This window comes from Pomacea canaliculata, linkage group LG13 (genome assembly GCF_003073045.1).
Source record: "Pomacea canaliculata isolate SZHN2017 linkage group LG13, ASM307304v1, whole genome shotgun sequence".
In the NCBI taxonomy this organism is placed as follows: domain Eukaryota; kingdom Metazoa; phylum Mollusca; class Gastropoda; order Architaenioglossa; family Ampullariidae; genus Pomacea; species Pomacea canaliculata.
In genome coordinates, this window is record NC_037602.1 from 13,088,661 (window position 1) to 13,115,763 (window position 27,103).

Below are 27,103 nucleotides of genomic sequence, written 5' to 3' on the forward strand. Positions count from 1 at the left end.
AGTATCAGCAGATCCTTAGACCAATCCTATTATACTGCATCCTTATAACGGCAAAACCAGAGGGGAGAACCTAAACAGGTTTTCTGTGTGTTTGGATTGGATTTGTTCTGTACTTTCCTCCAGAATGTAAAAATTTAGAGATTATAAGATTTCAATATAAAACGTAAATAGTCTTCAGAATACAGAGGTCGATTGCAACCACTTGTTTAAGATCTATTATGGTTTTTTACTAATAGAATTCTTCTGCACAATAATAATTTTTAAAAAGCGAAATTGTCAAAACACTATGCGAATTATAATTTTAAAAAAAGCTTAGTTGTTAATTACGGGTTTAAAATTGTTTTAAAAGAACTTGTCAAATCGCTTCGAAAACATGCGTTGAACCTATTTGACAGCGAATTTGCATTTAATCCGGAAGTAGTCGCAAGATAAAGCGTCAATGTCATCATGGCGGTCAGGGCTGCTCGATCGTTGTTTTCACATGCACAAGCCACTACAAATTTGCAGAACTTGGCATGCATTTATAGTCACAATCTTCAGGTATTTATTTGTGAGCTAATTAAATAATATTGGCAAATTCTCTTCATCGTTTTTATGTGTAATAATTTGAGATTATAATTTTCCGAGATGTACCGACAGGGATCGTCTGTGGCAGACGATCTCTTTGAGGTCAGTTGAAAGAAATGCGCATGGCTCACAGGTGGACGTTATTGATCCAAACTCTATGTAAATAAAGGACAGACGTGTTTGACGTGTTTGACTGGGAGTAGCTAACTAGCCACCATATTTTCCTGGAATAATGTTTAGATTTCCTGGACAACACGAATGTAAAACGTAATGCAAATCAACAGCGGATTCTTTGTCTTATTTATGCACCAGGAGAAATATTTCTACTGAAAGTTTCGATATAAATGTTTTTCTTTATTATTACATGTTTATACAATTGACAACTTGTAGAATTTCATTGAAACATGGGCATATTTGTTGTACCTTTACTCAATTATGCCTACGTTTCAATGAAATTCTGTACATCTTATTAAGTGAATAATTAACAATTGACAAACGTACATAAAGATGAATAAGAAATGAAATTGGTAGCTCACTTATCGCTCCCTTTCTTGTTTGTACAAGCGGGCAAAGATTGTGCATGATCTAACAGTGCAATGAATGAAACCACATCCGTTTTCACATTGTGATCACAAAAAGGGACATATATTTGTAGTGACTGATCATGGTTTGTTTTGTTTCTTTTTAGCCACAAGCTGGTTCTGTATGAAAGGTACAGGCTAGTCAACTATCAAGATGGACGTTAATGACATCTACTTACCTTTTGAATCATGTCTGATCAAACTTTCAGCTTAAAATTGCTTCCTTACAGTCGCATCTAGAACAGGCTTATTCATTAAGGCCTCCATGTCTGTGTACACTTTTGTGAAATTTACTTTTTCACAGACTGTTTATTGGCCCAACATCTTTGACATTGCCATGTGAATTCATATTGTTGTCATATTGAAACTGTTACTTTTTTGTAATATTATATTCTGTCACACTTTATTTTTTTGCCAATTCTGTCAACATTTCATTTGCTGTGCTGTCTTTTTCAAAATTTTATGGCACAATCTCCAAATCCACGATGCCAGCATGTTGATGACACCACTTAGGAGTTAACAGTCACGACGAATGGGTTTGATGATGTACTTGAAAGTACAATATAGAGGCCTTGTGCTATTCAAAGATATGTTTTAGAGGCGATTAGAAGTAAATGACTGCTTTGCAACCTGAATTTGGAGTGCAAATGAAACATCGTGTCAGTACCATTTAAGCTCAAATTGCAATTTCCTTTGCCTTTTCATTTATTTAGAAATATAACTTTAAAAAAATAATTTATGTGGGTGTGCATGGGCAGAGAAGTTTTCTGGCTGACCATAGGCATCTTGAATTGCAATATTTTCAGAAATCTTGTACCAACAGAATCTAAAGAAGAAAGTGTTAATGCCTCTGCATTTTTTGTTGTAAAACATGCACTGCTTCCTACTTACCCTTTATCTACAGTTCACTTGGATTAAAATGTTTCTTTTCAAGAACTGTTGAGAGTTCTAGGGAAGAAACTGCTTGGTCCAAAAGCAAATTAGATTCTCCCTAGAGTTAAATAAGTGCAACGGTTAGGGCCTGTCACCAATACAGTCAGGGTTGGCTGTCCTGGATTCAACTCTCATCTCAGGCACACTGTTCTTTCTCAGCATGGGGCATCTATTTGCAGGATTTGCTGCCTTGCCATGATAAAGCCTTGCTGGCTTGGCTCCGTCTCCCCACATTACATACCTTGAGCCATATTAGAGAATCAAATTGACCCAGAACCATAATGATTAATAGCATATAGATTTGTTGGTAATAATTGATGTTAATAGTAACTTCTGTCATCATTGGTTGACTCATCCTTTGGCAGGTGCCAAGTTATCTTTAAGTCAAAGTAAAAACATTAGGGTCATTGTGGTTCTGATCTGATTTGTCTTGTGTGATGTCAAAGGTGTAAGTTTAGGTAGTCTCATGATCTTATAGGGGAGTAAGTGTTAAAGCCCATACTTATCTTGGGCCAGCTTTAGTGAAGGCGATGTCTGTCTGCTTTACCTTGTCACCTTCCTCAACTCTCTACAGCTCAGCTACCAGCTTAACAGCTGTGTCAACTGGGGAAAAGTACATTGTTTCTCATGAAAACGGAATACTTCTAATGTGCACATCTTTGAGTTTATATACTTTTGGTCTAGCGAGTAGGCTATGGCACGTTCATATGATGTCAAGATTGAATACAAGGTGGTAGAATAAGAGGACCAGGCTTTGCATTTCATGTGGTTTACCCTGGCATTGTGAATCCTTACAATTCACTACCATGCAGTCATAGGTTTTGAGGCCTTTAATTTAACATTATTTAAACTTATTTTATAATGATATGTATCTGTATGTGCTTCTTTTTTTTTTAACTAAAATGGCCAGGTGCAGAAAGTCACAATGATTCCAGGAGATGGAATAGGACCAGAAATCTCACAAGCTGTCAAAGAAATATTTGCATCAGCAGGGGTGAGTGCTAATTATCCAGTAATAATAAGATATAGTATTGTGTTCAATATGACATCTCTGTTGGGAATGTGCATATTTTGAGAACGTGCTTGTCTAGAGATGAATGTTTTTTCTTAGACATTTTTGCCGGGTCAGACTTAAGTGTTCAGACCAGGTGTACTGGCAGTAGAAATTTTACAGATCCATGGGCATAAGCTGTTTAGCAATATATAGTGTTATATCTGATTAGGAATAATTCATCTTAGAATACATCTACTGTGTATTTGACACACTATACACAATAATAATAAAAATAATGATGGTTATTCTTCCTTGTTCTAGCTAGAAGCTACTTACTCCACACAACACACACACAAAAAAGCATGCACAGGGAGTCATTGTGTTAGGTATTTTGAGAAAGGATATGCTTAAAGCAGTGGTTCTTAACCGGGGCTCGATCGAACCCTAGGGGTTTGGTGAGTCGGTCTCAGGGGTTTCGATATAAGCCTCCACCACAGAGGTCAAGACACACCCGCGATTCGTGATGACGCTAAAGAAGGGTTCGGTGAATGTGCATATGAAACTAAAGAAGGGTTCGGTGAATGTGCATATGAAACTTGTGGGTTCGGTACCTCAATGAAGGTTAAGAACCACTGGCTTAAAGGTATTTTGTAAAAGTTCCATATTTCACTGTATGCCATAAGGGGACTGGCAAGGAATTCCAAGTGATTCAATGCCCATGACAAAGGTGGAAATTGGAATTCTGAGCATGAAGGTGTCCTGAGATCTAAGCACCTTGATGGTTTATACTGGCAAATAAGAGTAGAAAGATAGGAAAGCCACAGTCCAGGAACTGAACAAGAAGAGAGGCCACTTTGTACTCTGTGCAGGCCTGAATTGGAAGCCAGTGGAATGTCCTGAGCAGCTTGGTGAAGTAAGCATAACGAGGCTGAACATGATTCTGAATTTGTTGAAGTTTATTCAGCTGCACATCTGGTAATGTGCAAGAGCTATATTGTAGTAATCAAATTGGGAGAGAACAAAAATAACAAATTTGAATTGAGAGATGAATACAAATCTTCCCAATACATTGGAAGTGGAAGTTTACTAGTTTACAGTGCTGGTTATGTTAGTCCATAGTAAGTTGGGCAGCTATGTACTTATGGAATCAGATGTAATCAGATGGTTGAAAAATGTAAGTGCTCCTGTTGCTTTATACCAGTCTGTATGGCCTTAGCTTTTCATCATTTTCAAAGTTATCAACCAGCATCTATTTTGGCACTTGTTTAACACATCATCCAAAGCCAGTGGCATCAGATACTCGTCGTGGAATCCTACAGTTGAGTTCATTTGCGTATCTACAGTGAGGAAAAATGATGGAACCTAATTACTATAGGTACAATGTGAACAGAACTGGTCCATTATGAACTTTTGGGGAACACCATATGGTGGGTGAGGCATTATTCAAACCAACTGAGCTCTGTGCCCTAAATCCCTAAAGCCCCGATGAAAGCCATTGGTATAGAATCATATGGTTGATATGGTTGGTGGTATGGAATGCAGTAAACGAGTACAGAAGAGTGGTATATGACACGATGCGTTGGCTTGATCGTTAACCTTCACGTGACCCATGGCCTGCTCTAAGACTTTCGAGAGAAATGGTGTGGCATCTGTTTACAGGGCTGGCTGCCTTGCTGTAATATAGCCTCAGTTGCTGGCACAGCGTAAAACACCAATTCCACCCCCCAAGAGAGAAATGGTCAGTTAGACATGGGTCTATACTTTTTCAAATCATCAAATTCAGGTTGGCAATTTCCAAAGGGGATCTTACTAGTGCATATTCAAAATAGAGAAAAGCAATTCCAGGTGAAAATGAAAGATTTAAAATGGATGTATTTGTCAGTAGAAGCTCATCTACTCACTAGAAGAAAAGGCTAGAGGGAATGAGAGTGAGGTCACAGAATTTCTTGGTCATTTGTAGTTCCATGGGTGTGGTGTATTCAACAGGAGTGGGTTTAAAATAATCTGATGGAATACCAGCGAACTTGTCAGCTACCTTTACAGTGGTTTTAGGCTTAAGAATATCAAGATCATGTCTGATTTTTTTTTTTTTATCTTGGACAAAAAGATATTGCAGAGCACTGAGCAAGAAATAGGAGAACTTGACAGTGCACTGCATTCATCACTCCCCATCATATCAAATCAAATCAAATCAGACTTTATTGTCTGTCAAGGAGACTCAAGATATTACAAAGGATTGTTATTTTGTGATGGTATCTCTGCTTTGTATGTCTTATTTTTTAAGGCTACAGATTCCCCTCTGGGCTTATAGCCAAAATTTATTTAATAAAGAAATGAGTCATCTAGGCACAGGGGGAATATTTCACTTTGTGTCACAAACATATTGATATTTGCTCTCTTTTATCATATGAATGAACTGATTTTTTTACACCAGACAAAATACTTATGAACAGCAAGTCCAGTTTGCCAGAAAACATGTTCAACATGACAGTGCTTGCTCTTAGCATCCATGATTTCATACATCATTTAGGGGTAGCTGGCCACCCAAACAGCTTGCACATTACTAATGGGGCATGCCTGTCTATAATGTATAATAAACCTTCTTTGTAGTGATCATGAGGCACTGCAGATATAGAGCATGCTGTGTATGCACTGTAGAGGTCAGTCTGAAACTGAGAGATATTAATATTGCGCAGTGAATGGAAAGTGGCAGTCATGATAGACATGATTTTAGGACACCACTCTATACTAAACCAAGAAAACAGATGTTTGAAGGATTGTTTGCAATTATCCAATGCATCCAAAACTGTTTGTAGGGGAAGTTGTTCAAAGTGAAAGCTCAGCAAAAGTAGAGAAATTGGATGAAATTTACATCACCAGCAAGATAATCACAAGCAGTGTGTTCAAGTATAGTTGGGAACTCATAAAAAAATATTCTGCTGCTATGTTATTGTTTTGTTTTAAATTTTTGTTTTGTTTCTATGTGTTGTTGATTGCTGATATGAGCTAAGGAACATAAGACTCTGCCTGCTTGTTTTTTTAAAAAAAAAGGTCTGGAGTGCCACTGGTAACAAAGAAAGTCAGCCGAGGTGTCTCTTGGATAGCCCTTCTCCATCACTAGCATTATGGATGCAGAATATGTCCTGATAGTGTCATCATGTCTGATTCGTCCCATGAAGACCCAGGCAGAACAATACAATTAGACAGAATATTTGTATTAGAAACTGGATCATCAACTGTGGATAAAGAATGAAAACCTTTATACCTATATATAGCATCTTTAATATATGGTGGGACAGCAACATATTCCTGTGTACAGCGATGTACTTATTTAACCTGCTGAATTTTTCTTTAAGGTAATCATTGTAGATCCAGAGAGCTGCTGGACCTTCACTTTCTTGGCTTTCGGGGTCGTATGCCACTCTTCATCAAGAATTTTCTTTCGCACCACCTCTTTCGAGTTCCAGTAGGGTATATCGTGTCTGATCCTCAGGAACAGGAAATGGGCATCCCTCAGGGCAGCATTCTTTTTCCAACTCTTTTTCAACATCAAAATAGATTCAATTTTTAAATCTGTCTGTCCAGGTATGAAGGCCTCATTATATGTAGATGACTTTGCTCTCTGCATTTGAGGCCGTTCCCTACCATGCCTCGAAAGCCTAATGCAACTGTGCGTAAATGCTGTACAAAGGTGGGTGACAGAAAACGGCTTCCAATTTTCTCCTACGAAGTGGGTATGCAGTCACTTTTACAAAATGAGAGGTATGTTTCCAAACCCATCTATTTCTGTCAACGGCACGGTACTCAAAGTGGTCCAGGAGTTAAAATTCCTTGGGGTCATCTTTGACAGTAAACTGTCCTTTCTATCTCATATTAAATCTCTATGCCTTTCATGCCAAAAAGCCTTGGACATTCTTAGAGTGGGGGGCGGATTGCACGGTCCTGCTGCGTCTGTATCGTGCCCTGGTCCGCTCCAAGCTAGACTATGGATCCATCATCTGTGGCTCTGCTCTGGAGTCTTACCTCAAAATTCTCGATCCTATTTATCACCAAGGGCTCCGCATCTGATTGGGTGCCTTTCGCACCACTCCTGTACAAAGTTTTTATGCAGAAGCTGGTGAGCCCCCACTGTCTCTCCGTCATCTGAAACTCATGCTATCCTATGTCTGTCGTTTAAAACCTCATCCTGGAAACCCTGCGTATCATACTATCTTCAGACCTCAGCGTGCTGCCCTGTATGCCATTCATATCAAGGAGCAAAAGCCACTATAACTCCATGTAGCATCTCATCTACAGGCTGCCGGAGTAGATATTCAACAGGTAGAACCTCTATCACTGCTAACAACTCCTCCTTGGACCCTTCCTGTTCCAGAGATCCGTTTTGATCTTACAGCCTTAAAAAAGGGGACACTAGTGACCCCATATATCTCCAACACTTTTATGAACTTATTTCTGATTATCCTGAATTCTGCCTTGTATTCACAGATGGCTCCAAAAACCCAAGTGGGGGCCAAGTCTCTGCGGCAGCAGTTCTGTCCTGCCAACCACAACGGGCTGTTTCAGTCCGACTGGCAGACGAATGTTCTATTTTCACAGCAGAACTTCATGCCATGTTGCTAGCCTTGTAGCATGCTCACTGCTCTTTGGAACACAACTTTTTTATTATTTCAGACTCTCTTTCTGCACTTCAAGCCCTCATTTCAAATGATTCTGACCACCCCCTTGTGGTCCAGATTCATAAAATTCATGCAGCACTCTTTCAGCAAAATAAGGACATTGTTTTTATTTGGGCTCCTGGCCATGCTGGTATCCCAGGCAATGTTCGAGCAGACCAGGCTGCCAAGGCTGCATGTCAGTCCCCTGGTAAACTTCAATCACTTATTTCATCAGACTGCAAATCTTTATTTTTGGCCTACATTCAGTTCTTATGGCAACACCACTGGGACAGTCTGGGCCAAAACAAGTTACATGCCACCCTTCCCTGCCTTTCCGACCGCCTGCCTTCTTGCCGCCCTACGAGACGGGAGGAGGTTGTTCTTACAAGATTAACGACAGGACACACCTATGCCACATAAGGACACCTCTTACGAGGTGAACCGCCACCTGTTTGTCCCTGGTGTAGGGAAAATTTTAATGTTCTACACTTTTTGATTATCTGTCCGAAGCTTCAGACTATTCATTGTCAATTTTTTACAGAAAAATATTTTTTTCCTTATTTAGGTCCGTCCCATCGGCGGCAATCTTTTCCTTTTTAAAGAGGATAGGGCTCTACCATCAACTTTAAAATTTTTATATCCTGATAGTTCTGTTTTGTTTTTGGTGTGATAATAACCTTTTTGGGCTTCAACACCCCTTTTAATGCTTTCCAACCCTTTTTTACATTTCGGTTACTTATTATGTTGGCCTTTAAAAATATATCATGTTTATAAAGATTAGGAAGTTTTTATTCCAAAACCTTTAAAGTTACAACTACTCTTTGCCGTGATATAGCCATAGTTGCTAGCACGGCATAAAACACAAACAAACAAACAATTGTGTCAGTATACTAACAAGCTGGCAAGGCTCATGACCCATAAAGGTTTCTTAATGTCGGCAGCTTATGAATGTGGAAGTTTGCCCCCTAGACATTTGTTCTCTGATACCAAAGTGTTCAGGAAGACAGAAAAATATTCATGAAACTAGCATGTATATTTCATGGTTGATGTTTGTGAACTTCAAGCAAAAATATGGATGCATAAAATGTTTAAGAGCTTACACACATGCATGCATGTCCATAAGTGTTTTTAGATATATATATATATATTTAAACTGTTAAAATTGCTGTAGACACCATTTTCATTTGCAGGCCCCAGTTGAATGGGAGGATGTGGATGTCACACCAGTGAAGGGCCCAGATGGAGTGTTTAGACTTCCACAGAAGATATTTGATTCCATGGCAGAGACTAGAATTGGATTGAAAGGCCCACTGGCGACACCTATTGGGAAAGGACATCAGTCTTTGAACCTAGCATTGAGAAAGTGTGTTTGTTTTGCCATTTTCTCTTTAATCAAGCCTTAGATGGGTATTAAGTAAATGTTAGATTTAGTACCTGTAAGAACATTGTAAAAAAAATTAGCAGCTATGTCCATCATGTTTTATCATCAGGTCATGCAGGATGAAATTTTTTGTTAATTTCAGAAATGTTGAGCATAATTTAATGCTGTTGAAATGACAAGATAAGATAGCCTAATTTATGGAAATAAGAAACTAAATTTGATGAGGTGGGTGAGTGGGTATGGTGTGTGTACGTGTGCGTGTGAATGCATATATGTATGCATTCTACAGACCATGCAAAATATGTCTGAATTATGTTTGCTTAAAGTTTCATTAATTTATCAAAACTTACTTCTTTGCAAAATCTACAGCTTTTTTAATTCCTGTTTTTGTTTTTATAATCTGTTTTTATTAATTTTCTATAACCTTCATGCTTATCTTCTGATCTGAAGAAAATAGTTTGTAAATGTCTCATAGTTTGTGTATCTTTTTGCATCACTATTCTGTGCAGAGCCTTCAATCTGTATGCTAACGTCCGTCCCTGTAAGTCCATAGAAGGTTTTAAGACACCTTATGATGATGTAAACCTTATTACAATCAGAGAAAATACAGAAGGGGAGTACAGTGGTATTGAACATAAGGTAAGTGTTATTCTACATTTTCAGAAAGTTGGGTAGGATGGTTAGGATTTTATTGCATTAATTTCTAAACTACCTGAACTGAAAGGAAAATTTTGCTTCCGCCTCTTTAGCAGCATATATACGCACACAGTAAAAACTCCCTATTATATATATATTGTGTATATATCCAGTACTGGATCTGTAATTTCAATGGCCGCTCGTTCTTTCCTTTGCTAAAAAAAAAAATGCTTGAAATATTTTTCAACCAAAATTTGTACTTAAAAAATCAAAATCATGATGATCTTTGTAGCTTTGCTTGCATTTTGGTGGAAAAGTTATTGTGAATATAAAATTTTAAAAGTGTAGAAGATTACTTTTATTTGGCAACAGATTAGCACAATTATCTATTGTCATTCAGCTACAAAATTAAGTGATTTGCATTTCCATCAACCTGTTATTGACAGCACACAGCACTTTGTGTTACATTTTCTTCCTATTTCTATTTTAAGACTTGTGACCCTAACACAAGAGAAGCCTCGTGTGTTACACAACTTTTCTTTTAAGGGTTTGGGTGTATATGTCAGATTGTAGATGGAGTTGTTCAGAGCATTAAGCTGATCACAGAAAATGCGTCAAGACGAGTCGCAGAATATGCCTTCAAATATGCTCGTGAAAACAACAGAAGCACAGTCACGGTTGTCCACAAAGCAAATATAATGTGAGTGCATATTTTAGCAGTGGAGGTGATTTACTTACCTATGACAGAACTGGACATAACTGTTTTGGACAAAGCAGGAACTCTTTCAAGAGTGAAATTTGTTGCTTTCTGGCAAGTTTATTTAATTCGTACTATGTCTGTTACAACTTTAATTGTTGTTTGTGACCTTATAGTAGACTTGCAAGTTGTGGCATGTTTGCCCATAGAAGATTCATGTTTTTAATTGATTATTTTTCATGAACAGGAGAATGTCTGATGGACTTTTCTTGAAGTGTTGTCGTGAGGTGGCAAACAAGAACAAAGATATTAGATTCACAGAGTCCTATTTAGATACAGTCTGCTTAAATGTGAGTGCAAATCTTACACTAATTATTAATACATTTCTTACAAATTGTTGATAAACTGTTGAGTATTGAGTGTAAAATGAATTATGGGCTTGGGAAGTCCACATTACATCATTGTAATAAAGTCTGATATCACTGGTCAACAGTGAAATTATTCCTGCCTTAAAAAGGTCCTAATCTGTAGTATCTTGGTGTGCTGAACATGAATATGACCTAGAAAATTTTTTTTTATTATTGGCTCTTGTTTTAAAGATACTTGATGTAGTTTATTTTCTATGTTTCACCATGTAAATTTATCCATTAATAATAATCATAAATACAAAATTTATAAAGAACATAATCCTAAGGAGAATGCTCTTAGCGCTTAAGAACAAAACATGGACAGCATATGAGAGACAGGAAAACAAATAAATAACATATGAGCTGTAAAAGAGCTACTAAACAAAGAATAAAATCAAATACAGAAAACACAAAGAGGAACAAAATAACAAGAACAAGAGTTGAGAGTAACATGACATTGCTAAAGGAAGGGTGTGAAAAAGACTAGCATTATGGGGAAGGTTGTTGGTAGTAATGTTTACGAAAGAGGTGCGTTTTCAGTGAACATTTAAAGGATTCAATAGTGGGTAGGTGGCGGATAAAAAAATAGAGAGAGTTCCATTGTTTTGCTGCACAATAACTAAAAATCCTGTGGCCATATGTTGTTTTGGGGACAGGAAGAGTAAGGAGACGATCATCAGACGATGAGCGGAGTTGTCTAGCTCTAAGCACCAGATGTGCAGCAGAGTTCTGTACTTTCTAGAGTTTGTGAAGAAGGTATTCAGGGCAGCTAGCAAGCAAGGAGTTGCAGTAATCAAATCTGGATAAAACAAACGCATAGACAAGAATGTTGGTAGCGCGCTTAGACAGAATGTGACAGATGGCACTGATCTTGCATAGCTCATAATGGCAGGCTGTAACTTGTTTAGCAAGAGTCATGTCTGCAGTGACGATGAATTCTAGATGGAGGATGCAAAGGAGATGTTGGTTTCGCCCATCTTGATGTGACTTGGTGGACAAACGAGTGAAAATGGATTTCTTTTTCTGGAACATAGGAGGGCTTCTGTTTTATCATCAGTAAGTTTAAGTTTGTCTGTCACCATCTAGTCTTTGAATTCATTAATACAGACTTCTATGGTGCTAGTAGCAGAGTGAGACTCAGCCGGTGGAGTGGAGCAGTACAGCTGCGTATCATAAGCATATGATTGATGAGAAACATTGTGGGACTGAATGCAAGATGAAAGTGGCTTCATAACAGAATAAACAGAACTGGGCTGAGTATTCAGCCTTGAGGGATGCCACAAAAAAGTGGAGCAGGGCGAGATGTTTTGACCATCAACAAACAGTCTGTGTGATCACAGTGATCAGTGAGATAGGAATGATCAGTGAAATAGGAGTTGAACCATGCTAGTGCATGTCCAGAAATCCCGTAGGTGTAGAGGGCGTGTAGTCTGTGAAGGAGCAGAGAGTGGTCGATGGTGTCAAATGCAGCAGACAGGTCCAGTAGAGTTAAGGCAGAAACATCATCGCTGTCAAGGGCAGATAATGTTTCGGTGGTCACTTTAATTAAAGTAGTTTCAGTACTGTGAAAAGGTCTGTCTGCTGACTGAGCATGGGGGATGAGCTGGTGCTCTTGTAAGTAGGCCCAGAGCTGTGTCAAAACTACTTTCTCTATGATCTTTGAGATGAAAGACGAGCTGGAAACTGGGCGATAATTGTTCAACACATTGACATCAAGCGTGGCTTTCTTAAGAAATGGCTTCACCAGGGAATTTTTTAACAAAGAGGGGAAAATACCTGATGACAAGCTGACATTTATAATGTTTGTGATGGAAGTCAAATATCTAAGCATTCAAGAAGAAGCTTGTGTTATGATTGTAACATCCTACATAAGCCTAGAATTGTGTAATATTGCATAATACCAATGTGCATACATCATCCAGAGGTTGTTGCATCATTTTCTGATGCAATGTGTGCTGAAGTAAGCTGATGTCAGCAGTGAACTTTATAAAGTTTAGTCAGAAAGGTTGGGCATTTAAAATATTTTGGGCATCGTGGGATACAGTTTAAGCTTCTGTTACATAAAACTGTTATTATTTTATCCATTTAGTTACAAGAGACACTAAAGCCTTGAAAGTGCGTTAATACCGTGGACAATTTTTCCTATATTTGTGGGGAAGTGACATTTGCCTTCCAGAAGAAAAGTATCACTTCTCAAGTGAAAGATGCATATATTTACTTTAGATGCAATATCAGCAACCAAGACAAGCCTTGGGCCCCACATATATGATGTGCTTCATGTGCAGCTCAAGCTTTTGCAGTGGTCGAATGGTAAAAGACCATCAATGCGTTTGCAGTCCCCATGGCATGGAGAGAGCCAAGCAACCACACAAATGACTGTTATTTCTGCTTGATTCCTCCTCTTTCTGGCAGGATAACGAAGCAGAAAATGTAAAGAATAATCTACCTCAACATTCTATCTGCATTGAGACAAGTTCCACATGGTGAGGGACTTCCTATTCTAGAACCTCCAGCAGAAGATTCAGCTGATGAGGACAAGGGTGAGCCAACCAGTTCTTCTCCTGGTCAGTCAGCATGCAGTCAACCAGATTTTCTCTGTGGTGCATCATCAACCCCACATAAAATAACACAGGAAGAACTACATGACCTGGTTCATGATTTGGACTTGCCCAAGAACAAGGCAGAATTGCTAGGCTCAAGACTCCAAGAATGTAATCTTCTAGATGATGTCACTATTGCTTCATGTTAGGGCAGAAAACAACAAGGAACTAGTAGAGGACATTCTAATACAGTATCAAAACATGGCTGTAATATGTCTCTAAAGATCCACTTCATTCTGTCTGGATTTCTTTCCTAACAACTGTGGTATGCTTAGTGATGAACATGGCGAACATTTTCATAAGGATATCGCAACAATGGAAGAAAAATACCAAAGAAAATTGCCCACTACAATGCTGGCTGACTGCTGCTGGACACTCACCAGATATGCATCTTTGTGATGCGGATACTAGTGCGTTACAAAACTCCAGCATCATCATCATCATATGCTCCCTAACAGCTGTACAAGAGACAGGCAAAGAAATTTAAGACATAGTCTATGACTTGTTCTTTTTACAGGTATTAACCATGTCACTTACTATTAGCATGCATTTTGTGATGTACATGATGATTATTGCAGATTAAAAAAAAAACTACAGCCAATTTTGCATTTTGTTTGTCATATTCATGTTGAGCACATAAAAATTGATAAGAAATGACTAATTTTATTTCAGTAACATGACTTTTGTAAAGTTTGTTGATCAGTGTAAGTTGTTGGGCGATGTTGGCTTAGTTTACAACATATATTCTAACAATAACTCTTGAACATTTTCACCAGTGCCTAAAGAATTTAAAACTGATGTTGTTTTAGAACAGGTTATAAGATTTGTGGAAACATTAATTCTTCAAATGTGATGTGGATATTTTAATCTGAGAGTGAAGAATCTCTCAAAGAATATTTCCCAGTAAGTTTGTTTGTTTGGTTTTTTTGGGTGGGGAGAAGGAATAAACTTTAATATCTTCAACAGTTATAGATTGGTTAGGCTTTGTCAAACAATAAATTGTTTTAAGTGCAACTATTGCCAAGGGAAAAATGAACAAGCTGATTTCTAGACTTATTGTTGTAAGGGAAATGCAAACAGAAAAAGAGCACTTGGACAGGTATATATCACCAATATTATGGATTAATTGTGGTCTCCTTTGCAGCATTGGTGCTTCCTTTGCAATTTTGATATGTGTACTATAATGTATCCCTCTATTACTGAAGCAGGCGTGTTCTATATAGGGGACAAATCACTTGTTGATGGTGTACACCATAGTACATCATTTATAGCTATATTCTCACCACCTTCTTCCATTGTTTAGTAGTCACTCCTTTCCTTAAACAGGGAGGAATCTATTTTATACTGTATTTATAGTTCTTTTTAATTATGGGATATATTTGTCATGTTCTCTAGATGGTCCAAGATCCAACACAGTTTGACGTCCTGGTCATGCCTAATTTGTATGGTGATATCCTCAGGTAGTCTTTTTTTTTAAAAATCAACATGCATTCTTTTTTCATTTGTTGTATAAGCTAATTTTCTAGGACTAAATATGTGGCATTTCAAGAATGAAAATTCTTTAGATTATAAATCACCTTTTCATTTATTTATTTTTTGGTCTACACAGAATTACACTAGTAAAATGTATGCAGATGTGAGTTGGGGGAGGGTATGTAAACCTTAAATAGTTACTTTTGTAAAAAATCAGTTTCAGTACATTTCTTACAGTAAATGAGTTTCAAAAAATATTTAATATTATGACAGCGAAAATTACTTAGTAACTAAATGATGAGCTGAACAATTTTATTTGCAGTGATTTGTGTGCTGGACTGATTGGAGGGTTGGGTGTGACACCTAGTGGAAACATTGGAGAAGATGGTGCCATCTTTGAATCTGTGAGTTACATTTATGTAATTTATAGCTAACAGGATTGTTGACTGTCCTGAATTTGTGATTTAAAGGAAAATGTAGAGCATGAAAGAAAACAATAAAGTTGTGAAGGGCAAAATCGCATTTCTAAGGGGTAAGGGGTGCACACACCTACTCACATAAAGATTAATGGTTAAAATTTGTCCAACCAATCTTGTAGACATGATTTGTAAAAATGCTTGTATTTGAACCTGAGGCCCGTTTGTACAAGGTTCACTCAATATTTAGAAATTTCCAACACCAGTACCGGCAAACATGATCACTGCCTATGGCAATTAATGGTGACAATGATAGGTCATCTTGCCAACCCTATAATAAGAAACTGTTTGTTTGTTGTGCTTGTTTGTTTGTCTATATTTTTTGCTATGTTTTTTTGTGTCTTTTGTCTGATTTCTTGTCAAGCTGGTTTTTTGCTGTGCCTGGGCTTGCCCCACATATGTCTTTGTGGGTTTTCTTTTTTATTGTTTGTTTACCAATATTCATACTTCAGCCTTGTTACATCATATGCTGTCATTGTTGCTGAATATATCTAGTTACTGCTGTATGTTTTGTTATTTTACACCTTCTAACCATAATATAAATTCTAGACCAGGTTTGCAGAAACAGTTGGTAGAGGCAAAACAAAGAGCACAAAAAGGGAACTTAAATTGTTTTAAGTACCTATTAGTTTTAGCTGCTGCTAATTATACCTTTCTATTCATTCGAATATGAGTACAGACTTACAACTCACTTCTGCATTATTGAATTGTCAGGGACTAGGTGACATGTGAAAAAGGAGAGATGGGTTTCATTATTTATGTAATAAGTCTTATTCAATCTACCTGTTACAGGACACACATTTCAAACATAAGCAGGAAAAAATTATTTCTGCAGAATGGGGTCACTCCTGCATATTTGCATCATATATTTCTTCCTCCCGCGGGGTAGTAATTCTATTTAATAATAACTTTGAATTCTCAGTTGAAAAAATTTACAAAGATAATGGAGGAAATTATATGATGGCAGTGATAAAAACATTAGGGAAAGAGTTTTTAAATTGGTAGTGTTTATGGGCCAAATAAGGATGACCTAAATTCTACTCACAGTTAGAAGAATGTGTTAAACAGATAGGGGTGGAAAATATTGTTATTGCAGGAGATTGGAATATCATTTTCAACTTGAATGTCATAATTACAAACATAACAATATTAAAGGGCAAGAACAAGTTGATAAGATGATGACAAACTTGGATCTAGTAGACATATGGCATGAACTAAACCCAGAAGCACTGAGATATACTTGGCATAGGAAAAGACCATTCCAACAAAGTAGATTGGACTTTTTCCTAATGTCAGATTTACTCTCAAATCTGGTCATTAATGCAAATATTACTCCCGGCTACGGCTACGGACCATTCATTGATTACTTTGTCATTAGCTATGGAACAAGAGGAAAGGAGATTTAATCTATGGAAGCTAAACTCCTCACATTTGAAGGACAAAGACTATCTAACCAAAATAATACTGGTATTAAAGAAGTGACAGAAGAGTACTCACCGTTCCCATATGACAGGGATAATTTAGCAAATATTCCCCCACTGGAAATACAGCTTGTAGTATCTGATCAAACATTTCTAGACACTATGCCAATGAAAATTAGAATGAAAACAATGACCTACCCTAGCAAGAAAAAGAAAAGAAATAATGATAAAGAAAAAATACTAGAAAAAGCAATTATAAGGTTATAAAGTAAAGATAAGTTAACAGAAAAAGAAATTCTTGAACTTGAAAAGGATAAAAGTGAACTCATTAGTTTAAGAGAAAAAAGAATGGAGGGTGTGCTGATTCGCTTCAGGGCAAAGTGGATAGCAAAAGGAGAGAAAGTAAGTAGATATTTCTGTTCACTGGAAAAACATAATTAAGCATGTAAGCAAATTTGGAAATTACAGAAGCAAAATGGGGAGTGTTAGAAAAACTGAAGAAATATTAAGAGCAGAAGTGAGAGGATTCTTTTCCAGCCTGTACTCAGAGCGAGCTATTCAGAACTTAAACTTTACCAATATTGAGGAAGATATACCAAGACTTACACAACTTGAACTCAATCTGTTAAATGGAAATATCACTTTTGAAGAAGCGAGTCAGGCTGTTAAAAATATGTGTAATGGGAAAAGCCCAGGGAGTGATGGATTTACCGTGGAATTTGTTAAGGTCTTTTGGAAACAACCTTGTCCTTTCATTGTTAGATCTCTTAATGAGGGTGAATTGTCCTCTACACAAAAAAAGGTGTAATCATATGTATTCCCAAAGTAGATAAACCTACTTATTTTATGTGTAGAAATTTTAGCTATAATGATTAGAAAAAATACATACATAAAAGGTATAAAATTCCAAAATACTGAAAGTAAAATTGTACAATATGCAGATGATACAGAATTGACTTTAGAGGGTGATATACAGTCTTTTGAGAAATCAACGAATGCATTAAAATTGTTTGAAAAAATATCTGCTTTAGTTCTGAACACGGAAAAATCAAGTGCAATATGGCTGGGAAGCAAAGCAAATTCATCAACTAAGTACTTACCCTACTTAAAAATGCAGTGGAACCCAGAAAAATTCAAAATTCTTAGCATTTGGTTTGCCAATAATCTAAAAGCATGTATAAAATTAAATTATGATAGCAAGCTAGCTGAAATTAGAACACTGTACAACAGGGGTCTCAAACACGCGGCCCGCGGGCCGAATGCGGCCCGCGAAACATTTTTGTGGCCCTCGGCCACGTCCGCGGTGTATAGTATGTTGTGCTTGTTGATTAACTCGCAGTGAAAATTACCCGTTATTAGTGACAGATACGTCAACTTATTTTAATAAACTAAACTGCTGTGCATGTTAAACTACACTAAATGTAATAATTTATAAAAACTTTATTTTAGCATTTAACTGCAGTGACAGTAGTGTTCGTAAAATAATGAAAACATTTAGTTTTCGTGGTGCGGCCCGCTGACTGGCTGTATTTCCACTGCGCCCCATGCTAGGAGTTTGAGACCCTGCCTGGACAAGTTTGGCTAAAAAGGACAGTTAACTCCATTAGGAAATGTAGCAGTACTCATCCTTAATCTTGTCAAAGTTAACACACTGGTAGCTATTGCTTCCAAACCCTCCAGATATTATTGTTAACAACATTCAGAAATCTATATTTCAGTTTGTGTGGGATGGAAAAAATGATAAAATTAACAGAAAAGTATCTGTTTAAAAAAGTGTATAATGGGGGGATTGGCATACCTGATGTTAGAATTTATATGAATGCCTTAGAACTATCGTGGTTGCAGAACATAAAGAAAACCAATCATAGTTAATAGTTGGAAAAAGATTATTATGTCCTCATATAAACTGTTAAATTACCTAGACAAACGGCTTAGCAGTTGGCTCTTTTATAAATGTAAATAGTTTCTGGACGGATGTTTTTAAAAGCATACAAGATATTTGGAGAAAGTGTTGTGTGTAAACAAATTGAAGAGACTATATCAGAGCCTATATTTTGTAACAACAAAATTAAGATTGGGAATAAACCATTTCTGTATAGAAGTTGGGTATATAAAGGGATATATATTCAATTAAACACTTGCTTGATGAAAGAGGAAATTTTCTATCATGTCAAGATGTTAAAAGGAATATGATGTAAGCATTAACTTTGTTTCTCTGAATGGTTGGATAAATGCCATAAAGGAATATATGCATCCAAACAGAGAGAATTTAACTGAACCATCATCACTTACCTATGACACAAATAAAAGTGTGATTCAATCTATATAGAAATGTGCAAGACTTGATGATAAAATGGTAACTAATATATATGTACCTAACTGCTGTCCAAAATAGGATAAAAGACTAAATAGAAATGTTGATTGACACATTATCTTCAGAAAAGTAGCCAATCTTCATGATATTAAATTAAAATGGCTCCAAATCAGAGTCCTGCATAGAATACTGGGGACAAAAATAACTATTTAGTATGGGTCTAGAGAAGGATGATTTTTGTGACTATTGTAGATGTGAAAAAGAAAACATTCAACGTATTTTTGGGAAATGTAAATATGTCCAAGATTTCTGGCAAAACTTTCAAAATTATGTGTCAAACAACTGTGGGATTATGACAAGGATGATTTTGAGTGAACGCCTTGTTTTATTTGGATGCAGTAATAACTTTAAGACAGTTACAGTACTGGATTTAATCTTACTGCTTACTAAATCATACATTTACTCCTGCAGATTAAAAAAAAACTACACCCCAGTTGCAACCATTCATTCGGATACTGCAGCATAGATATAAACTTGAAATTTGTAATGCATGCTTGGAAATGAAAGAAGACAAAAATTGTAAAACGGTGGCTACCTTATATGCAACTTGTCGACCAGAATTTAAGCAGTGATGAGAGTTTTATAGATACATGTTGACATACATTATCTTATATGTCTGTTAAAATGTTATATATGTTGTGCAACGGTGTGAATTATTTAAGCATAGAGTGTGTGAAGCCTGTAATATGTTTAATGTGTTACTGGAAAATTAATGTTAATATACTAAAATGGAAAGAAAGAAATCGCATTTGTCTGATCTGTGTGTGCATACCTATGTGTATGGGTTTAGGAAAAGGGATGATTATGCATACATAAACCTTTTTCTGGGGTGTTTCTGATGATGTTTAAAGATCTATAGATCTGCAGAAGTCTGTTGATTGCTTGTTTTGGTGCAACCAACCTGTTTTCATTAATACTGGCTGTGTGGACTATAATCTTCAGCTCCCAATTCGTCTCTAATACACACCAGCACCCATGCTGAATCAGGGTTCCCAGGTCCTTGCAAGGTCCTTTTAAGTCCTTTTATATTGAATTTTCGCCGAAAGGCCTTTTAAGTCCTTTATTTGCCATGCGTCCTTTCAAATTCTCACACAGGTCCTTACATTTTCTCTGTGACCCTTTTGTCTTTGGATCGTAAAATGATTACCACAAATTATTTCCGGAGTGACTTATGGCGGCAAGAATACCGACAATTTTTCGCCGCTATGTTGGTCTACACATCTGTACAACACTAGTTGCCCTTCCGTATTCGCAAAAAACACTCTTTTTCAAAAGGTCTTTAGAAACTTACTGCTTTCTTGAACTTTGATCTTCTCAGTACTACTGTGCATAGCTCTATTTCTATCTCTCTCTTCCCATAGAGTGTGTGTGCGAGAGAGAGACACGTGAACTGACTTTTGTATTACACCAAGAATGCTTCAGGTTTGCAATTATTATTACTTAGATTCTAGAAACTTGAACATTAACGGTGTATGTTATCAGCGCGCTAAGGACACTTTTAAGTTATCTATCTAATATGCAGACAGGCATCAAATTAACTCTTTGATTATTATTACTAGAAATACATGTATTTGAGAACATAGAGAAGACCACAGATTCATAAATAATACATCTTCCGACCACACAGAGAAAAACTTAAGCATGATGACGTCACTTAGGTCCTTACGAATGCATGAAAGGTACTTTTAAGTCCTTTTAAGTCCTTTTTTGCACCATCCCTGATCCCTGGGAACCCTGTGAAATACATACTTATGTAAGCAGCACATGCCACATAGGTATTTTGAGAAGTCCATCAAATGTTATTACAAAATGCTTTATTTTTTTTTAATGTGTAGGTCCATGGCACAGCTCCAGACATTGCTGGTCAAGACAAAGCTAATCCCACTGCCCTTCTGCTTAGTGCAGTTATGATGTTGAGACATATGGGACTTGGGGACTATGGACGTCGTATTGAGAAAGCTGCTCTGGATACTGTCAAAGATGGCAAGGTATATTGGTGTGTTATAATAAGTAAATGTCGGTCATATGGCAGGTAAATAGTTACTGGCTGTCAGAGTTGCAAAGAGCAAGAAGACTAGTTAGATGTTATATTATGCCTGTACTGTGAGCATAATTGTGAAATATGCTGATTGTTGTGGTCGTATTCAAAGTGATCTGTCTCATGAAAAATCTCTGAAAGGAGGCTGGAAGTATAAATTAGCCACACATTGATGATGTAGGTGCACTATCTCATAGTACTGCAACCAAGACACCTTGATAGCCAGTCTTTCAGGATTCTCATCGCTTTGTGCTTACTCATTTTGCTAAACAGCATTTAAACAGAAAATGTTGAATGAACTTCTTTTAGAAATAGAAACTGTCTCCTCTAGCAAAACCAGTCCACTTTTCTAAGAAACTTTACAGGCACAGATAGAAACAACAGTTTTTTTTAAACAAAATACTACTAAAGAACACCTGCAATCAATGAAAATAGTATTTTGTCATGCTATTTTACAGACCTTGCTCTCCCTTTCACTTGCAGCAATTCATTACAATTGATTACAGTCAGGCAATGTCATTCTCACTTTGAGGTCATGTGTTCTTGGTTGCTGCCTGTTTCTTTCAGTGTTCATACTTATACTAGGAGTATTTGGGAGTGAGGTCAGCGACCTGGTCTGTGACAACATAGATGGGCAGTTACATACATGAAGGATTAAAAAAAAATTATGTCTACACTGTTGTTTTTTTTCTGCCGTCATTTGCTAAACACAATTTTTGAATACCTGCTTATTGTGCTTCAGTAGATTATTACGTGAAAAGCTTTTGCTACATTCTTATTCTAATCAAATGCAAGTAGAATGTCTTAAAAGCTGTGAAGGTTTTTTTGTAAAGACAGTAAAACCATCTTTTTACTTTTGACACTGACCTGCCCATTAACAAAAAAAAAAAAAAAAAAAGATAAATTTGACGACATTCTTATCTGTTACAGGTTTTGACTGCAGATTTGGGTGGCAACGCCACTTGTTCAGCATATACAAAAGAAATTTGTGCTCGAGTTCAGAATACACCCTGATTACTTCCAGTCAGGGTTGCTACTACCTTGTCTCCTTTGATGATCACCATCGCAAGGGTTTTTCTCTCTCTTCCCCATCCTATTGATTAGTCTTTCAACAGTTGTGATATTAGGAGTTTGCTCCAGTCATTTGTAATAGTACAGCCTGGTGGCTTTTCTGCCAGGATTTAAGAACTTTTTTTTATATGTGCTACAAGAGAAGCAAAGGTGTGCTGTACCAAATGTATGTGAAAGATTCTGAAAGGTTCATTGTATTATTACCAAAATGCTGGTTTCACATCATCAAATTATAGAGAGACATGAACAAAGTTTTGTAGTTTGGACTACTCAGTGCAAAAGGAGCTTGTGTAACCAACAGCAAGTTTGAGTTATTGATACAAATAAATATATTTCTGCTTTTGTGCTAAAATCTTATTTGTATAACTTTCCACTTGTTGGAGCAGGCTAGTTTATTTGCTAGGTGAAAAAACATAATACTTATCAGATATTTTAACTGTTAATGGTTGGCTATACTAATTAGTAAGCAGTAGAAAGCAACTTTGTCTTCAGAAGGTTGTGCAACGGAAATGTGTTTTAAGAGTATTTAATAGTGTATAAATAAAGCAATTTTGATATTTAGTATGTTTATTATAATTACTACAAAAGGTTGCTTTAATATGATAAGAGAAAATAATTGCAATTTATGTAATCTGGATAGTCGTGATGGAATGAATAAATCTCATTCTGTTTATTGGTTTAAAAGTGTTATTGGTTTGTACTGGTTACAGTATACTAGGTATAGGAAAAGAAGACATTCTCAAAGACTGAATTAGTACTTCAGTACAAATATACATGGGCATTTACTCATGTAATCAGGTTGCAATGAAATTTGGATTTTTTTTAAAAACCGCTCACTTAGTCTAATGCTTATCTCACCCGATAATAGTTTCTTTAAAAACAGCCTTTTGCTGTATGGAAGGTTTTCCTTTCATCAGGGCTTCTGCTAAGGCTAAATTCTTTGGGGTCCCAGGGACCCCTCCTTCAGATTTTTAAGGGGTCCCTGTTCTTTGCCCAAATTTGAAGGGGACCCCATTGACGAAAATTGAAGGGGTCCTCCGAACTTTTAATGTGTACTGTACGCAATTTTTTGCGTAAGCAGAAGCCCTGGTTCATTATAAACAAAAAAAATATTTTCTGAGTGTATCTTACCAGCTCATTCTGTACATGGGCTGAGGTTAACAGTCTAGTGCTTGTCACTAAAACAAGTGACAAACAGGTGTCCTTGGGTTCAGATTTTAATCTGTAACATCAGATTTTGTCAAAGGCATGCTGTTTTTGCTTTCTGCATGTGGCAGTTGTTTACAGAACAGGTTAGATGTAGCCTTTATCAATGGCTTAACATAAAATAACAATCTGAAGTTACTTTGGTGTTTTAGTGCAAACATGTTCATTTTTCTTTTGTTTTTGGAAATTTTGTGGGGTAATAATTTAATATTAACTTTTCAGGCATGGTTGCAGTGAAATTTTCCAAGTTATACATAATATCTGAACAGAGCGCTTTTAATGTACTTAAATAATATTTAGACAATATATGCAACAGTTTGTTTTTTAAACCTCTTTAGCTAAGATAAGAAATATAATTTCTCTAGAAAAATGAAAGAATTTAATGACTAAATCATCTCTACTGTGATACCTCCTATAAAAATAATGGAAACTTGCCTTTTTAAATGTTGGCAAAATGCAGCTGATCATGGTGAGAACACTTATATGATTGTAACCTGCCATTTTCATTTTGATTCTCATTCAAAGAACTGAAAGTGCTGTGTATGCTTTGCACCATAGCTGTTCGCCTTATGGTGATGCTTCTTGACATTTTACACATTGTGTTAAATAATTCATTATGTGCTTGGCATTATATGCTGGTTCTCAGTATACTATGTTCAAACCTTCTTAAAGTGGATACTTAACTGGCCACATATTGGAGAAGCAGACAGCTGAGTAGTTAGAGCACTGGCATTCAAACTGAGAGGCATACTTGTTGGACACCCGAGTATAGTAGCAAACTTCCCCCAGTTGCTCCAGCTGGCAGGAATGGGTACCTGACTCCATAGAGGGTTGGGGAAGGTTAAGCAGCAAGGGAGAGGAGATGGGCACTGCCCTCACTTGAAGCTGGCCCTGAAAAATTTGCGGTCTCTAACACCTCACCTCCCCCTTTCCCGATAACCTGAAAAGGTTAGGAGACGACATTTACCTTTTTATTGGTTAATTCAGCTGTCGCAGTTCAGTTGGAAGTAATCTTTGGGACATGATCTGTTGAGCTAAACTATGAATGGTAGGCTTAAAGACCAAACATTTACCTTATGGTGGAAGGACTAGCTTGACGCAAGGAGAAGGGAGGTGAAGAGAACACATATTGCCAGCTACAATAGTGGTCATTCTTTGCTAATTGCTTCCATCTGGCGCAACAAGTACCCTCATCTCCCTTTATCAAGTCAAATCCATTCCTTACTGCTGAACAATGAAAGTCTGGCCTGTGATGTTTAGAGTGCTCCATGCTCAACCTTGATCTGTAACATATTTTAGGGACCAGATGTTTACATAAAAATATGGATTCCCAGCGTCTTTTTTTAAAGCAAATAACGTACAGTCAAAATCATATGAGTATACATATATACTTATAAAGTAACTGTATATACATCTAAAAAAATTTAAATTGCTGAAGGTCAAATATTTATAAAACCTGCCTCCCTGAGGTCTAATATCTGTTTTGGGTTGTTTTTTAAAACCTAATCAGTGCTTATACTTAGATGCTTTAATTTAATAATGGCAGATGTGTCAGCAAGCTTGCTTGAGGGCATTTTGGGAGTCTTTAAGATCATGATATAGTTTCTTGACTGGATAATACATTAAAGATATGTGTGTGTGTGCACATGCACACACATACTTGATACAAGTTAAAGCATAAAATGATCTTTCAGTTTGAAAAATATCTCATCATTCTCTTACTGAACTTCTTTTCAGTTTAGACCCTATTTAATATTCTGCTAGAAAACAATCACATTTTCATGAACTAAATTAAAATGTAGCTGAGTGTTGAATCTCATTGAGTGAGGATGACTGTTAAGTGCAACCTAAATGTTAAATGGGAAGCTCTGCTACAAAAAGACTGGCTTTTTTAAAATGTTTGTTAAACATTTTAGGTCATTTTAAACTTCATTTCTGTTAGTGTTGATCTCAAATTGAATTTTTTCATATATTCTTTGTGTTTTACAAATAACCCATAAGATGATAAATGAGCTCTTGTCTTGTACTTGTGTAAGCCTTAGAAGGATGTGTTTTCTTAATCTTTGTTCATTAAGACCAGTAAATAGTGATATGTGAATCAAACATTCACTTGCTGTGATGGCTTCTTCCATCCATGAATGACTCTCGCCAGCTAGAGTAGATTAATGTGCTCCATATTTTTCTTATTTATCATTTTTTCCAGTTTCTATGAACACATCTCTTATTTCACAGTTTTAATGTCTAGATATGGGATTTTTTTCACTGTATTTAAATGTTAGATCAGTGCATTTATTAAGAAAAATTAGGATAAATCTGTGTATATTTGACATGTATCTTGTGAAAGTCAGTATCAGTATAAACCTTTGTAAAAACAATAGTTTGTTGAATACATTTGACACAACATTGGTGTCCAGACACATCTGTCATCCATTGTAGTCAAGCAGATAAAGCAGATAACCTTTATCATGCATTATAGCCCCCAAGTATCTATGATGGTCTAGGAATCAAAGTACACAACTTTGTTAACACTGTGCTATCAAAGCTGACAGCAATTCTGTCACAATTGCAACAACCTCACATCCATCATAAATTTATAACTAGTTGTCTAGACAATTTGGACAGAATGAACCCCTTTCCTGCTGTTGGGTGCTGTATGTGTTATGATAGAAAAACACTATTTGCTGCATTAACAGTTGGTGTGCCACTAGGTTTAACATAAAAAAATATATTCTAAAAATATATGCTCATATACAGCAATTGTGTAGATTTTACTTTCCAAAGATGGATACATCCTAATAAAGGGTTATTCAGGTCAGTGGATTGCAGTCAGGGTGGATGGGGGAATGGTACAGAGAACCTAGAGAAGAGTGAAATGCTTGCTCCTGTGTGTCAAGACTGTGTACCCTTTCATCTGCCTCTAGAACAAGATGCAATAATGTGCTAGCAAATAACATTGTCAATTAATTTTAGTGGGATGAGATTATGGAATGTCATGTTATGACAAACTTGAAAAGCAAATTCCAGTGTGATTGATAGCATGAATTAACATTTAAATATCGGTGTTATCAGCCACACCCAAAAAAATGATATGGACACCTTGAGAAAGAAATTCCACACTGGTGACAGCGTACGAGCAATGTGCCGTGCGCTTATGTGATGTGATCTGAGGGTATGTTACCATATCAGGTTGAGTTCAGGAGTGACGCCAGAGGAGACGGCTTAGGAGGTGTGGCTTTTTTATTAGGTGGGGGGAGGGGCTGAAAAGATTGGCTGAAGTACTAGTGTCCGCGGATTTCCTTTAGAAGTTCAGCACTCAAGCATCTCCGTGCTCGCTTAAAAATGCCCGCTTCTCTCGAAGCTTATGCGGCTACCAAGAAGTGTGAGATGTCCTACATGTCAAGTTTTCCTACGTGATACGATACTAGTGCGCAGGCGTGCCAGCTTCGTTCCTTAATACCGGAGCTGGACCTCTCTATTCGTTCCTGGACAACTACAGCTGCACTCCCGTGAGCTGCCGGCCCTTGCACGATCACCGTAATTCACGCAAATGATAGGGTCCGTTGAAGATTTGGTTCATGGGAGAGGAGGGGAAA

General features: G+C 36.9%; 1 protein-coding gene across 3 annotated transcripts; it reads left to right on the plus strand.

Moving 5' to 3' along the window:
- The first annotated feature begins 55 nt into the window (after positions 1 to 55).
- On the plus strand, positions 56 to 26,263 carry LOC112553797 (probable isocitrate dehydrogenase [NAD] subunit alpha, mitochondrial). 3 transcript variants are annotated; one of them, XM_025221247.1, is made up of 10 exons: positions 56 to 126; positions 2,992 to 3,075; positions 8,921 to 9,093; positions 9,621 to 9,750; positions 10,314 to 10,447; positions 10,692 to 10,794; positions 14,847 to 14,911; positions 15,247 to 15,328; positions 21,031 to 21,183; positions 22,164 to 26,263. In XM_025221247.1, exons 2-10 carry the CDS (start codon positions 3,007 to 3,009, stop codon positions 22,245 to 22,247), a joined length of 993 nt encoding a protein of 330 aa, XP_025077032.1. In that variant the 5' UTR covers positions 56 to 126; positions 2,992 to 3,006; the 3' UTR covers positions 22,248 to 26,263. The 3 variants fall into 3 exon arrangements, with proteins under 3 accessions (XP_025077032.1, XP_025077031.1, XP_025077033.1); XM_025221246.1 differs by lacking the exon at positions 56 to 126 and adding an exon at positions 187 to 540; XM_025221248.1 differs by lacking the exon at positions 56 to 126 and adding an exon at positions 559 to 834.
- The last annotated feature ends 840 nt before the right edge of the window (positions 26,264 to 27,103 follow it).